The following is a 14,811-nucleotide window of genomic DNA, read 5'->3' on the forward strand; positions in this document are numbered from 1 at the left end:
GTACTTATTTTTTGTGGTATTTGGCTATGTGTCATTTATGTGGTATCTTTTCTATGTTATTTGGTACTATAACAAATTTATCAATTTTTTTCTATTTTCTTGATTTTTTCATATTTTTTCTTTCAATATTACGGACCTATTATTATTTTAATATAGAAATTCGATCAACCCGCTCAAACTAGCCCGAATATTCGAGTCTAAAGATGAAAATTCATGAAATCCAACTCAACCCAACCCAACATGAACAGTTTTAATTGGTTCATATCTTAAATAGCTTTAAATTCACTCAACTCAACAAATGTGCAGTCCATGACCCTAAAATCATATCTCTTCACTTTCACTACACCGCAAAGGATATTAAAAGAGGAAAACAGCATTCTGAAGATATACAATAAAATACCTTTTTCCAATACATCAACTTGCCATTTCAAATCCACTCCAATCATTTCATAAATAAATAAATAAAGCAACACTTTCAAAAAAAAAAAAAAAAAAAAGCAACAGCAGTACTATTACTTGGAATATATGACACACAAGAAATGAATTGTAATTGAAAACGTTTTAAAAACAAACACTTATGGGTCTTAATTTACAACTGACTGGCAAACTTTGCTTTATGTGTTCATGCATCAGATTGATTTGGAGGAATGAGTTTGGTGAATAAAATGATCAATTTTTTTCCTTATCTCATCTGAATTTGCTCCCACAGTTTTATCTACTGGAGCTCCTCCACTCATCAACAAAAAGGTAGGCATGGCTTTGATTTGGAACTTGGAGGCAACTTCCTAGATAACAGTAGAACAAAAGGAGGTTAAGATAATCATGAATACAAGTGACACTCAACAATTATGCATAGAATTTGTCCCCTGAATCAATCCAAAATGGATTGGAAAATAGGTCACATATTTGATATCATCCAATAATGCCATTATTATAATTGTTAAAGGTTCCATGAAGTTTTTATTTAAATTAGATTAGAATAGGTTTTAATTATGCCCTGCTTACATCAACACAGCCTATATGACCTCAAGAGTGGGGTATGGAATCTGCAAATGCCATGGAAGCTCCTCCACTCATCATAAAAAAGGGAAGCTATGGTTTTGATCAGGTTTTTAAATTACAGTTTGGGTCATGGTAATGCGGGTTGATGCAACCTCAATTGCGGTCACGATGCTGATGTGGTGACTCTAAAATCCGTTGCGGCCGCAATTTGAAACTCTGGTTTCAGTTTCCAACTTGGGTGTAACTTCTTAGATTGTAGTTCTATTACACAATGCACATAGCAGTAGAGCAAAAATTGGTTAAGAGAACAGTGAATACAAGTGATACTCTGCTATTATGCATAGAGAATCTGTCCCTTGATGCCACCCAAAATGGATGACAAAAGCTATTATTATAGGCCACGTATTGATATCATATACAAAGTGATACTTAAAGTGTTCTAATGACCAATAATGTAATTGCTCTAAGTTAAAGGCTGAACCTATATGAATTTTTTCTGGAGATTAGATTACATATGCTTTAATAAATAGTAATCCTATGTTTGGTATGAAGTATAAACACAGTCCACTTGACCTTAAAGTGGGGTTTGGAATCAGAAAATAAACAATTTGGAAGTGCTGAATATTAAATGACATTGCATGTTCTGTGAATCAGAGGCCTTGAATAAAAAAACATGAATTGAAAATCAGAGATGTTAAAGTATATGGACTAATAACATGTTTGGATCGGTTTCTCTTTCTTTTGAATCAATTGTTTTTAGAATCAATCGTAGAAGGATTTCTAAACACACATGCATTAGTGAATGTTTGGAGACTCTTCTTACAATTGATTCTAAAATCTAAGTAACATTTGGATTCGATTTTAATGAAAGAAAAGTTGATCAGACCATCCAATTATATAAACAAAAATCAATAGGGAAGACCTTCCATGCCATAGGTTCTTCACATAAATTACCTTAACCTCGTCCACATCCACCTTCAGAAAGATTACACCTTGATAGGTGGAGGCCAGTTCTTCAAAGAAAGGGTTCATAGCAATAGAAGGCACACACCAATAAGCAGAGAAATGAACCATAACCTGTAAAAAAAAATTAGGCATAGTATAAGAGCTATGGATATTACAATTCTGAACATCCATCCTTAATGCTATCTGATGCTGAATCCACAACCAACCCAATTGTTGAAATTAGATGCAAACTGATTTATAATTAAATAAATGCCCAAAAAAGCTTATGAAACTCACAGGACAGCCTTTAATTGTAGCATCAGTGATGTGGTGTTCCCATGATTTCTGTGAGTCAATTTTCACAACCTTGGACTTTTTGAGCTGTTGTTTCCCTGCCATTTCTTTCTTCTTCTGTTTCTGCTTCTTTTTCAAAAGTGTGCTTATATATAAAATGCTCTGGGAGGAAATATGAGACTACCGTGTTGGAAGCTTATTTTTTCTCAGAATCAATTCTGTTATTTAAAGGCTACTCATAGAAGTTTATCCTGTCATTCGCTACTCACCGAAGTTTATCCTCGAAAGGTACACACTGTAGAAAGATATATACGTTGATTTTTCTTTTACATAAGACACCAATTGAATTGACATATATAGTACATGATATAGCCAATTTAATCTTGCTGGGGCCTTTGTGTTAGCCTACTCTTTGGCCATTTGAGGTTCATGCATTGAAGTTATAGTTAGACCAACACCTTTATTATCTATTAATTAAAAAAAGAAATAAGAACTTTGCCAAATCAAAGAACACATCTTGCTTCTTGTCAGCTGTGCTCTCTAACTCATGTTATGTTGACATGCAACAACATTCCAAATATTAGCTTCTGCTTTCACATGGAAGTACTGGACCATACCTTTTTAATTTGTGGGTCAAATACAAATACAATTACTCAGAAATTAATATATCTGATGCAATTCTCATTTAGTTCAAAATTTAGTTTAGGCGATTTCTTGTTCCTTTGGCTATTTTTTTTTTTTATCTAACACATGTATACTCCACAGAAAATAATTATTTTGAGTCCTAAACATCCGCATTTTTTATGGGGCTAGCTCTTCTATCAATTTATTTTTTTCTCATGCAGATGACTCGAACTAAAAACATTGTTTAAAGGGAATTTTAACCATCCACCTTGTTCTGGGAGCCTCCAAAAACGACCGTCCCCCGAGGACGATCGACCCAATCTCGTAGCTCAAGCTCCACAACCCTTGTGGACCAGAGCTAGGGGACTACTGTTCTGCGAACTTGGGAAATACCTAGGTCCGACCCCACACTCCCACAAAGGACAACGGTGGGTCCCAGGGCCTAGGAGTTAACTTCCCTCAACCACCCTAGAAAGCTAGGGACTGTACCTACCACACGGGGAATCCTGGAGCGTGAGATCTCACTGTTGTCGCAGGAATGACAAGAGGATCGAACGACTGGGAGCCACCCGCATACATGGCATGCATGACTGTTCAGAGAACCCTAGTAACTCCTCCGCGAAAACGCCGCCCTTAAAGCTCATGCTCCACTATGGCAGTGGACCAGAGCTGGGGGACTACTGTTCTGGGAAACCATGGCACGGACGACCAGAGCAGGCCTAGAGCGGAAACCTAATGAAACGGCCACCACCGCCCGTGGACGACCACCGCTCCAGGAAACCCTCGAACGGACGACCGGAGTGGACCTAATGGGACGATCACCCACTAAACGATCGCTACCTCCTCCCGACCCGCTTGGGACGGAGGAGACTTCCCTTTTGAGTACAAGACAATCACCGGGCCCACCATGTAGGGGTTGACCTATCCCAACCACCCTACGGTACTAGTGGTTGGAGGCACAGGTCCCAAGGAACCCGGGACCATTGGATCACTACTTTGCGGCAGGGAGCAACAGAGGATCCAACGGCCCAGGATGAACCAAGTACGAGCCAGGCATGACGTTGCATGGCTCCAACCCTAATTTCCCTTCGTGTATATAAGGAGAGCTCCTCCTCCATATTAAGGTAACTCATTCTCTTCACCTCTTCACTTACACATTCTTCATTCCCCTACTTACTTTAGCATCGGAGTCCCTTGCAGGAGCCCCTTCCGGGATCGCCCAGCTGCAGCGCGTCACCGCCTCACCTCTCCTTTCACCTACCCCTGTCTCCGGGAAGTTTGGTCGCTCCCCGATCACACCTGTTTGTATATCCTGAGGAACATGTCCTGTGTTAGCAAAAAAAAAAATAAACAGGATAATTAATAAGCAAATTTAGATAGAGATTAGTAATGTCATTTTTCAAAGCCGAAATCTCTTGATTATCAATGAGTGGTAAGTAGCCTATTTTATATAAGCACACATGTCAATGAAATTATTATGTAGACCATCCTTGTTGCTGTCAGGATCTGCATATAAATCCATCTTATTAAATATCAATATAAATCCATCTTATCCTTACCTGATGAAACTAGTAAGGACTAAGGATGGTTAAGTTTATCAGCTAACGTATCTAGTGTATTTAATTTGTACGTCATTAGAGACACACGAAATTTTTTAGTAACATGCTATGTCTTTGCTCAAGTATTTCATAGGTACTCAAAGTATAGAAGAAATAGATGGGTGTGAACAGTATTGATGTGTATCGATGTTCATCATATAAAATCTTTCTCTGCCCCCAGTTTCCAAGTTTTAAATCTGAGTTTAGATAACTACAAAATCAACAATTTTGAATACTACCAACTGCTAGTTGGTTTAAGTATTACATGTTTCATTCCCTTTAAGTAAGGTTTCAGGTTCGAATTTTGCATATGAAAAAAATTCCGCTTAAAGAAACAACTCCACTAGGATATAGATGTTCCGACTCAAATAGAATTAACTTGAATTTGAGAGAGAAACAATCTAAAATGGTCATAGTTGTCTATGAAATATCTATATCATTTTCAATACCTTTTTTTTACCCTACTAGCAACTTGAGAATTATAAATATTCATTTTCCAACTTCAGAGAAACTATAGCCGATTATAGGACATAATAAATTTTCTTTCCATAGTTTTCTTCTTTATATATATATATTATTTTACTCAGATTATCATCTATTAGGATTTATGTAAATGAGCTTCAAATATTGAAACGTATAAAGTTATGCTCCAAAAGGTGATGGACTCTCTAAAATAAATTGATATGACTGTAATCAAGTTGTTTTACTATTTCTATTATCAGAAACAATTTCCTTTTCCATTTATATGAGATGAATGTTATAAATACATAACATTAAGCAGAATAACAAATTGAATTATTAGAATGTGTTTACACAACTAAATGCAACTTCCTTCACTATACAAGCTATGTTAGAATCAAATTCATTTTCAATTTTTTTTCTTTTGGGTAGCACTCACAGTCTCACACATGCACTTGATTGCCACAAAAGGTTAAATAGCAAATATACATCTTTCTGAAGAAGATCAGAAATAGCTCAAGCGAGAGTCTGTAGATCTTCCATTAGTCTGTCTCCGAGCTGATCCGATCTCACAAGCATTTACTCTGGATGCGAACCGGAGTGAGCACAAAGACTCGCTAACTGAAGAAGGATCGGGTGAGATGTTCACAAACATTAGTGTCTTGGAGTCCCCACCTAGACAAGGCTGTTCAATCATCATATTCACGATATTAGATCATCTCAAATCATCCAAACCCAACAGCAACAAGGAAATTATCATATTTAAATAGGTTTTTAGTCCTTAGTTTTATACTCAACTTTGGTTTTGGTCTCTACCATCTAATTTTTATGATTTTGGTCCTTACTTTTACATAGAACCTTGGTTTCAGTCTTCGTTTTATAATATCCTACTGCTAACTGGTGATGTGGTTTGCATAGGGTTACGTCACTATTGTCATTATATGGCTTATTTTGGTGCCAAATCTTAATTAAAGTTTCTAGCAATTGAGACATGATGACCTTACATAGAGAGAATTTATAAAAAGAGCTAGCTTGTTTCGATTTGGAAGCAAAATATATCATATAGGATTACTCTGGACATATGACGAAGGTAATATGGCCATTTGTTAGCCACAACACGAGTTAAAAGTGAGATATTATAAAGCAGAGACTAAAACCAAAGTTATTTGTAAAAGTGGAGAAAAACCATAAAATAAATGGTATGGACCAAACTAAATATGACTCTAAAATGGGGGACTAAAAACTTATTTAAGTCAAACTAGTGTGCAATTTAAGAAATGCCATGTGAGAGAGTAAGAATTACTTGAAGCAGATATGTAAGCTTTGAGTTCCTGAATGGCACATGATCATCCTTCTTGGCCAAGGCAAATATGACATCACTCAATGATGACAAGCTTTTATTGATTGCCTGATTACAAATGAAAGAGAGTTAAGCTATTTTCTATTCAAGTAAGCACAAGTGGAAAAGAAAAGCATCATGGATTTACATACTTGAGTTTTGCTTATAAAAAAAAACATACTTGAGTTTCTTTCAACCGGTCCCCAGTTGAGCCACTCTTAGAAAGACGTTCGCTACCAGCAAGATCAATAAGATTCAGAACACCTTGTACTTGGGTGTCAGTGCTCTGGCAGAAAAATAAAATAGGTTGCATTGTGATTTAACCTAATATGTTTATGGAAAATTGAGATGGAAATTAAGAAAAGAATATAAAACAGTGTTTTGATTATTATCTAAAGATAAACATCTATACCTCATTTACACCATATATTCGAAGAGTGAATACAAAATGACTTCTTGATGATTGTTCATTCATTTGGGTTTTTCCCACAGATCTACATGGAGAAAGCCAGAAAAATCAAAACAGTCAAACTTGACATAAAAAAGATAAGCATTGTCACTTTTAAGAGAAAATAAATCCATATTTTGTTGCAATGAAATTATGACATTATGTTTTACCAAACGTGTTTTTTAATCCCATTTAAAGCAATAAAAAGATATATCCTAAATACATCAAGTGTAGCTATATAATGTTGGTCATAAAATGGCAAGTTGCTTAGTGGCGTCTCATTGATGTAATGACAATAGATACAATAGATAGCCGAATAGATTAAACAGTAAACACTAGAAACTAGTTACCTGCTATTTGCAGCTTGATTCAAAAGAAACGCAACCTCTTTAGCACTATGAACATCCACTACTGTGAGATCAGAGACGTGTGTATTTCCATTTGCATCGTGTTTGATTGCATATTGCTTTCCAGGGGTACCATTTTCCGAGCGTGTTGAATCTGATGATGATCTGTTTGTAGATATCAGATCACGAATGGTTTCGTTGTATATTTCCAACATTGACACCTGCAAATTTGACAACGAAAATATTTTCAGCGTCATATTTAAATTTTTCTTGCCATGATGGTTGAAATTAAGAAGAAAATATTCTCTATGTTACCTGCATTTCATATTTCCAGCCTTGAGGTTGCTGAGACTGCTTCGCTTGAAATATTTGTTCTAATGAACGGGGTATCAACCCCTTTTCCTCTGGATGGCCTGGTCTGCCCATCATTGTATAGGTTTTCCCTGACCCTGTCTGACCATAGGCAAAGATACAAACCTGAAAAGGAAAACATCATCATATTTTAAAAGAAACCTCAATGCTAAACATGTATGTAATAGCTATAATAATGTGCTTGTTTGGAAAAAGTTGGGCTTTGTTATCCAAGAACTTGTTTAGAAATACTGTAATGAAACAAATACAATTATAAAGTTTTCCGCTAGGTTTTCGACAATTGGTTGAGGAAAGGTGAAAAGAGAAAACAATGAGACTTTGAGTGAATTCCATGTTCTAAAGAACACAAAAGAGCTATATTGTATTGACTGAAAACAACAAATGCAAGATCTACAGTCTCACTAATCACCATAGTTATATAACATTATACAACATATAATTACCCTATTTACATTCTAGCAATGCTCCTCAATTTCAAAAAAAAAAAAATAAACAATACTCCTCAAACTACAGCATATACATCATGTGCATCAAATTTGTTACACACGTAACGTATCCGAGAACCTATCAAAAACTTAGTGAAAACATCTGTCAATTGGTCATTAGAACTAACCAAACGAACCCTAAACCCTAAACCAAACTAGTGGTAATGTCTCCAAATAAAATCTTCTGTTTTTAGAAATGGCAATATATTTTGATGTGTTTTGGTTTTCTCTGAAAAAACTGGGTCAAAGGTGATATGCAATGCAGCATGATAGTCACAAATGTGCGTCATCTATGTACCCGCCCCAAATCTAAGTTCTTCAAGTAATCATTTAAGCCAAATGTGTTCATAGGTATCCGATGCCAAGGTTTGATATTCTACTTTTTCACTTGACCCAATGACGACACTCTTTTCTTACTTTTCCAGAGTACAAGTTATCCTCAATTCATACACTATACTTGGAAGTGGTTCTCTTGTTCATAGAAGAGCCTACCAAATCAACATTTAAATATCATAAAAACTGTGTATGACCATTGTCTTCATAGAAAAAACCCTTTCCTAATGTTTCGTTTGGTACACTAGAAAAAGGAGAGAAAGAATACTAGTAGAAAGAAAACACACAAATCAATGTTACTTCTCTCTTTCGGACTTTGGTTACACGAGAATAAGGGCATGAAAGAAATCACTTTCTCTCCAACAACAATCTAAAAAATCACCTCAATTTCTTTTGTTTTCACTTTCTTTCTACTCACTTACCATTTCCAACCAAACATAACCTAAAGGATATATCTGGGTCCAGTAGACTTAGCTTTCACCAGACCTGCTTCAACTAAAATATACATTGCACACTATCTCTGAGAAATTGCAATATCATCCTTAGTTGGTGCAACCGTATCACAAAAAGTATCAAAGCTTGCCAGGATCTTTTGTTTGAAAGTGGTGACAAGGCACCGTATGCTGGAACTTGCCTAGGCTGGGATGTCCTAAATGGGCATATGAGGAGACTCCACGACTAAGCAAACAGTGGAAGGGAATGAAAGCTGATAAGGTTCACATGACTCATATTTTGTTCTCCTTGAACTCTGCTCGTGCGAGATGATTAATCTTTAGTTAAAGAAACAAGGAAATCAAGAGAACAAGCCAGGTAGTCAATGGAAAGCAAATTAAACAGGGGACATATAGCACATTAGTAATTGAGGGAGGGAAAGAGATTTAATGTACCGACTCAGTGGGTTTCACTCAAACACCATTAGCCAGGGTTAGAGTTGGCAAATAACCAGATGTAGAATAGAAGGGGAAAAATCGGAAAATGGAATTATTACCAAAGATATGGTCAGTGGCACCAAAATCAAGGATCCAAGGGATGGGGGATGATGACAAAAGAGAGACCAACAAAATAATTATTTGTGCAAGCCACAAAGGCCGACACTGCAGCAAGGTTGTTGGATAAGTGTGTCTAGCATGAACGGTCATCCCACGATGCATGATTCGAACCAAAGAAGGCAGATCAGAGTTGATGAGTTCTATATGAACAAAGCCATACTGACAGTTGTTAGTTCTGCTTTTTGAAATTTTACGCAACAGTTGGCAAATAAGTACTTAGTCTTAGTCTATCTTTAGATCTAATACATGATCTAAAAACATTATTACGTCATTTGAGTGTAGACAGCTACACATAGCAGTTGACACCACCTAATGGGAAAAGTCATTTTGTTGCTGTTGTAAAAATATATTGACAGAGACACCTGAAGAACGTTGAAATTACCTTGTAACCATCAAGAGCGCTTTGTACAAGCTGTGAAATTTCCACAAAAACTTCATCTTGTGATGCCTCTGGAGTAAAAACTTTATCGAAGGAAAAAGAATGTTTTTGTCCTAAAAACAAAACAAGAGCAACATGAGTTGCTAATCTAATTAGATGATTAAATAAAACTATAATATAGAAAAAAGAATAACTTCAAATACATCACAAGAGATATACCATTTTGTGCTAGGTCAATGCCTCGTCCAGAAGTTTCCAATGATGATGGATAACTGAAAATCTTGCCTTCTGTGCTACAACTTTCATCAGGCAACAAAGGCCTCACTCGACAAAATACACGAATGTTCCCTTTTAACTCCTGTTAAAAATTAGAATGCTAAGATGCCAATTATTTTATTCTGAACAAATCTTTTGGATCAGTGAATTACCAAAATGGTATTATGTAATTTTTTCCGCAGCCTCTCCCCTTCTATAAGTTTATATTCTGCATCTATCAAGCGTCTTTGTAACTCATTTACATTTTTCTGTTGCCCTTCAAATTCTGCCCTTGTCTCAAATGCAGATATATCAGATGCCTAACAAGGAACATAGGCAATGAAAAAGATAGATAATCATTATAATGCATATGTCAAGGACCAACACTCCCAAGCTGTTAGTAGTTCACAAATGGTTATATCTAGAAAATATACCAAACAGTTTTATATCTAGTAGTAAGCATTAAAAAAAGTCTTTATTACCTGCAGTTTCTTCTCTGCTGTTGTAAGCTGTTCTTGCAATGCCTTTATTTGATTATCTTTCAAAGAACATTTAGCCTGTGCAGGAAAAAACATCCTCTATGACTCTGTAATAAGTATTTGATATTTCATAAAAGGAAATGGGTATACAAACTAACCGCCAGTTCATTTGCTCTTAATGTCAAGTTATCCAATTCAGTGCTGGAGTCTTCCGTAGATTCTTTACATTTCGATAATTCAGCATTTAACGTTTGAACTTGAGATAATTGGCGGTCACGATCATCTCTTACTTGCTGCAACTCTGCTCTAAGAGAAGCAATTTCACTAGCCAGAGCATCCTTCTGCTTTATGGCCTCTTCTTGAGAAGACTATCAAGAGAATCACAGAAACTGGGTAATATACCAGTAAACCAAAGATAGAAGAACAAACAGAACAGGAAATCAATCACGAGAAATTTCATGAAAGATGATGATCATGATGATTGAGGATGAAAATGATGATAAATCCAAAGCTTATGCCTAAAATTTACATAAAATAAAATATTATGCCAGCTCTTAAAACTCCACAATCTGCTGAACTTGGCAGGATAAGCACTTTGAGTTCTTTAACCCTCAAGATCAAGTGGTTTCCTCCGCTATCAACATGAAGAAATTCATAGTCTCAGTTCATTCAGCGCTATTACTATTTTTTAATGTATGTAAAGTATTATTGAATGCTAGTGCAATCTTCTCTTGACTGGATTAACTGAAAAACAATCTTACTAACTTATAAAACACAGTAACAGATATTGAGAAATTGTCAGAGATATTATTGGGCTTAAACAAAGATTCAAAATGGTACAACATTGGTTTTTAGAGTTTTTTTTTTTCTTCAAAACAAACAAGGAAATTGCAAAGATTCTAAAATTCTAGCTATGTGTACTAATGTCTAAGGGAAAAAGAGAAAATCATGTGCCTTTTTATCATTGAAGACTTATCAATTATCATTACATGCACATTGGCTATTTGTTTAATAAAAAATCACTTTTCGTAATAATTTATTTCAATCACAAATCATTCATTCAATACCCCACAAAACTCTAAACCTCTTTAATTAAGAGATCAGGACCTATACAAGCTCCATTTTAAGTAACACAAATGAGTGGAAAATGTAGAACTCAGTCAACCCACAATGAAAACATATGGGGAAATTTTCAAAAATACATCATATTAATCTACAAGTATCGTCCCTCATCTAAACATCCGCATAAGAAGATAAAGAATGAGAAAATCATATTCTTTCAAACCATTTATCCTTGTCATCAAAATGGCCGCTACCACTTAGTTGTGCTTATCAAAAGGCTTTTTATGTATCTACTAAGATTGTAAATTTAGCATTCACGTGGTCTACTTGAATAGTTGAATTCGAATTGAAAAAGTTTACATGCGAAAGCAGACTCACAGTGGATAAAGTTAGTTGACCCTTTAACATGGAGATATTCTCCACTACAGTAGCCTTATCTTTCTCTACACGTTTAAGTTCATCCTCAACTGATGAAAGCTCTTTATGCAGTTTGTCATTGTACTGTTGTAAGCTTGTTATGTAATCTTGTAATTGCTTATACATATCATTGAGCGACGATATCTGCAAAATCCATTACAGAATGAAGTTATTTATTAGGTATAGTTCTTGTAATGATTTGAAAAAAATAATGACAAAAAAATGGAAAGAATTAATTGAATTGGAATTGTGTTGTTATTTTACCTTCTGATTTGCACCTTCAATCTCCCGTTGAGCTCTTCCAAGGTCCTCTGATAGAGTAGTCTGTGACCTCTCAATGTCAAGCCTAGCCTCTCTCTCTTTAACAAGAGCTTCCACTGCAACCTTGTATTTTTAGAAAGATAATAAGTTTTAAGTTTATGATTAACATTTCCTACCACAATTTTTTCAAAATCTAAAAGCCAACCAATTCCATAATCTTTCTTACCGACTTTTCTGATTCTTCCTTTATCAATTTCTCTTGCAAAGAAGTACAATTCCTTCTCATTTCCGCAATAATTGAATTTAGTTCCTCTTCCTTGATTCTAAGCAGCAACTCTGTAATTAAATAAATCTAAGCATATTAGTCCTCAAATTCGGCGAGGCCTTTCAAAAATGAAAACTAATCTTACCAATTTCTATGCATTTTTGCTGGGTCAATTCCAGTGAACTCTTTAACTTCTCCTGGTCTAGTGAGTAGCACATCTCAAGGTCTTGGAACCATCTAATGCAAACCTTAAGCCTTTTTATATAATCCATCATATTTTCACATCTTTCCTATAAAAGAGGATTATGCTAATCTATGAGTCATCAATCAGCAATTCAAATTAAATATTGAAATGTAAATCAAATAACATAAACAAAGCCATCAACCTTGCACATTGAACATGGTATCCCCTTTGATCTAAAATCCAAATATCAACACAACCATGTATGCATTTGAGTGCAAAAACAAGACTTATCAGCCCAATGTCCTTGAAATCTCAAACTGTAACTGACCTTATAATTAAATCTGTCCTTTCTCTTGGCTTTTTCATTCAGCAAAGCTTCCACATCCTCTCTTGTGAACTCAATCATGCCATTATCCGATCCAGCATTGCTTGGAGGAGCACTACTAGGGTCAAGATCGTGGCCACCACCATTTACAACTGTAAAAGCTTGTCTTCCTCTTCCATTAATAGGAGTCACCACCATATTTTCAGCTCCAAATTCTTGCCCTTTATCTAAGAGAAGCTCATCACCCTCAAAATCCTGAAACCTCAACAATAAAAAATCACATTTGGATGCATGATACTGCAATGAAAGTGAAGAATGTGGAGAACCCATGATTTAGAATGAGGTGAAGATGTAAATTAAATATTGGGAAATGAGAAAAGATGGTACCTTTGAAGGGGTTGGAGATGTGGGTGGGAGTGAAAATGGAGGTCGGTTGTGGTTTTTTGTGACCATTTTGAAGCAAAAGCAGTCAGAGATTGAGAGAGAGAATGTGACTGTTTGTGATGGATTGCATTGAAAGCTAGCTAACAACAATGTATCAAAACCATTGCTTTAGCAGGCAGGAAGAGTATGAATGAAGTTGAAAGTTGAAACACAAACACACAGAGAGTGAGAGAGACAGATCTGTTTTTGGTACTTTAGATGTTTTTCTGGTATATACATATATATATATATAGAGAGAGAGAGAGATGAATACTAGTCAATCTAAAAATTATAGAAATTGAAAACTCATGGAAAATTTCTTGTTCACACAATGGTTATGAAAACCGGATCGAACCAGCGTAAAAATTGGAACCCAAGTAAAATTTCTAATGTGATAAGAAAAAAAAGATACAACAATAAGAAGTTTTATCTCATTGAATGAGGTCGGCAATGAAATCAAAGTTTGAAAATTTTATTTCTTACTATATTTGTGTGTGTGGATGATGGATTAGATCCCTTTGTTTTGTTTGATTCGCACCGGCTTGAGACTCAGTAGAATTTATTGCTCATCATCTTTTGAACTTTTAAATTCCACTGAAAAATGGAAAATCTTTAGAACTTTCAAAATAAATTTAAACGAACCATAATTAAAATAATGAAATCCATCGATTGCAGAAAAAAATTTGGCGTTTGAATTTTTGTAAAAGAATCACTCGTTTAATTCACACACAGAGTGACAGTGGATACAAACTTTTTGTATGGAGTTCTTTTATGCATTTTAAAAAGTGTTAAATGTCAGAGTGCAATTTATGGTTTTTCACGTTGTAGCTAAAAAGAGTGCAAGTTATGGGTTTCAACCCAAAAAAAGCGTGCAGTTTATGGTTATTTCAAAAGTCTTGTGAATAAGTTTTAAAGGATAACGTTTTATAAAAATCGGAGGAGATTTATAATAAATTTTAACTCTTAAATCAAATGTGAGGATCACGTGTTGAGAGATTCTTAGATTCTCGGAAATGGTCTCCTTTCCCATTATTTGTTTCTTGACAAATGTAACCATCACAATAATCATCACAAATATATAAAAAAATTGAAACTTATATAGAAATAGAACCCTAGAACTTATCAGCCTTGGATCTTGACTTCTTGTGCAATAGTTTTTTCTATATTCTTAAGCCATGGTACTAATATATTTAATGGGTTAAATATAAATATGTTATTAGTTCTTGGACTTTAGTGATTAGGCAACATTTTATATTTTGGTCTGTCACCCGAGGTTATTTTGGTAATTCAAAATAAATTAAAATATATTGTGTTGGACGAGATCTTCCATGATAGGACCCACTTAGAGTCAGAGTTAGGCATGATTACAAGAAGGCTAGGCGAGACTTTTTTAGGGTGAGTAATCATATCTTTAGTTAGGTTAGGGCGAACTGACCCTTGTAAAGATGATATGTCACGCCCATTGA

General features: G+C 35.2%; 2 protein-coding genes across 2 annotated transcripts; both read right to left on the minus strand.

The window, feature by feature from the left end:
* Positions 1-357: 357 nt before the first annotated feature.
* LOC130749658 (thioredoxin-like protein CXXS1) lies at positions 358-2,523 on the minus strand. Its single transcript, XM_057603029.1, has 3 exons — positions 2,245-2,523; positions 1,957-2,079; positions 358-785 (listed from the first exon to the last, which is right to left on the minus strand). The coding sequence occupies exons 1-3, from the start codon at positions 2,344-2,346 to the stop codon at positions 630-632; spliced, it is 381 nt and encodes a 126-aa protein (XP_057459012.1). The 5' UTR covers positions 2,347-2,523; the 3' UTR covers positions 358-629.
* Positions 2,524-5,236: 2,713 nt separating this feature from the next.
* On the minus strand, positions 5,237-13,572 carry LOC130748484 (kinesin-like protein KIN-14N). Its single transcript, XM_057601710.1, has 17 exons — positions 13,310-13,572; positions 12,926-13,177; positions 12,559-12,703; positions 12,375-12,484; positions 12,152-12,271; positions 11,849-12,031; positions 10,567-10,776; positions 10,412-10,486; positions 10,103-10,249; positions 9,894-10,032; positions 9,678-9,787; positions 7,372-7,533; positions 7,060-7,277; positions 6,674-6,755; positions 6,443-6,547; positions 6,226-6,330; positions 5,237-5,607 (listed from the first exon to the last, which is right to left on the minus strand). Exons 1-17 carry the CDS (start codon positions 13,373-13,375, stop codon positions 5,428-5,430), a joined length of 2,409 nt encoding a protein of 802 aa, XP_057457693.1. The 5' UTR covers positions 13,376-13,572; the 3' UTR covers positions 5,237-5,427.
* Between the last annotated feature and the right edge of the window lie 1,239 nt (positions 13,573-14,811).

The sequence above is a fragment of the Lotus japonicus genome, chromosome 3, assembly GCF_012489685.1.
Source record: "Lotus japonicus ecotype B-129 chromosome 3, LjGifu_v1.2".
In the NCBI taxonomy this organism is placed as follows: domain Eukaryota; kingdom Viridiplantae; phylum Streptophyta; class Magnoliopsida; order Fabales; family Fabaceae; genus Lotus; species Lotus japonicus.

Coding starts and splice junctions, on each gene's coding strand:
- LOC130749658 (XM_057603029.1), bottom strand. CDS start 2,346: ATGGCAGGGAAACAACAGCTCAAAAAGTCCAAGGTTGTGAAAATTGAC. Junction 2,080..2,244: donor CTACAATTAAAGGCTGTCCT/GTGAGTTTCATA, acceptor TTTTTTTTACAG/GTTATGGTTCATTTCTCTGC. Junction 786..1,956: donor TGGATGTGGACGAGGTTAAG/GTAATTTATGTG, acceptor ACTGTTATCTAG/GAAGTTGCCTCCAAGTTCCA.
- LOC130748484 (XM_057601710.1), bottom strand. CDS start 13,375: ATGGTCACAAAAAACCACAACCGACCTCCATTTTCACTCCCACCCACA. Junction 13,178..13,309: donor CATCTCCAACCCCTTCAAAG/GTACCATCTTTT, acceptor TTGAGGTTTCAG/GATTTTGAGGGTGATGAGCT. Junction 12,704..12,925: donor AGGACAGATTTAATTATAAG/GTCAGTTACAGT, acceptor CCTCTTTTATAG/GAAAGATGTGAAAATATGAT.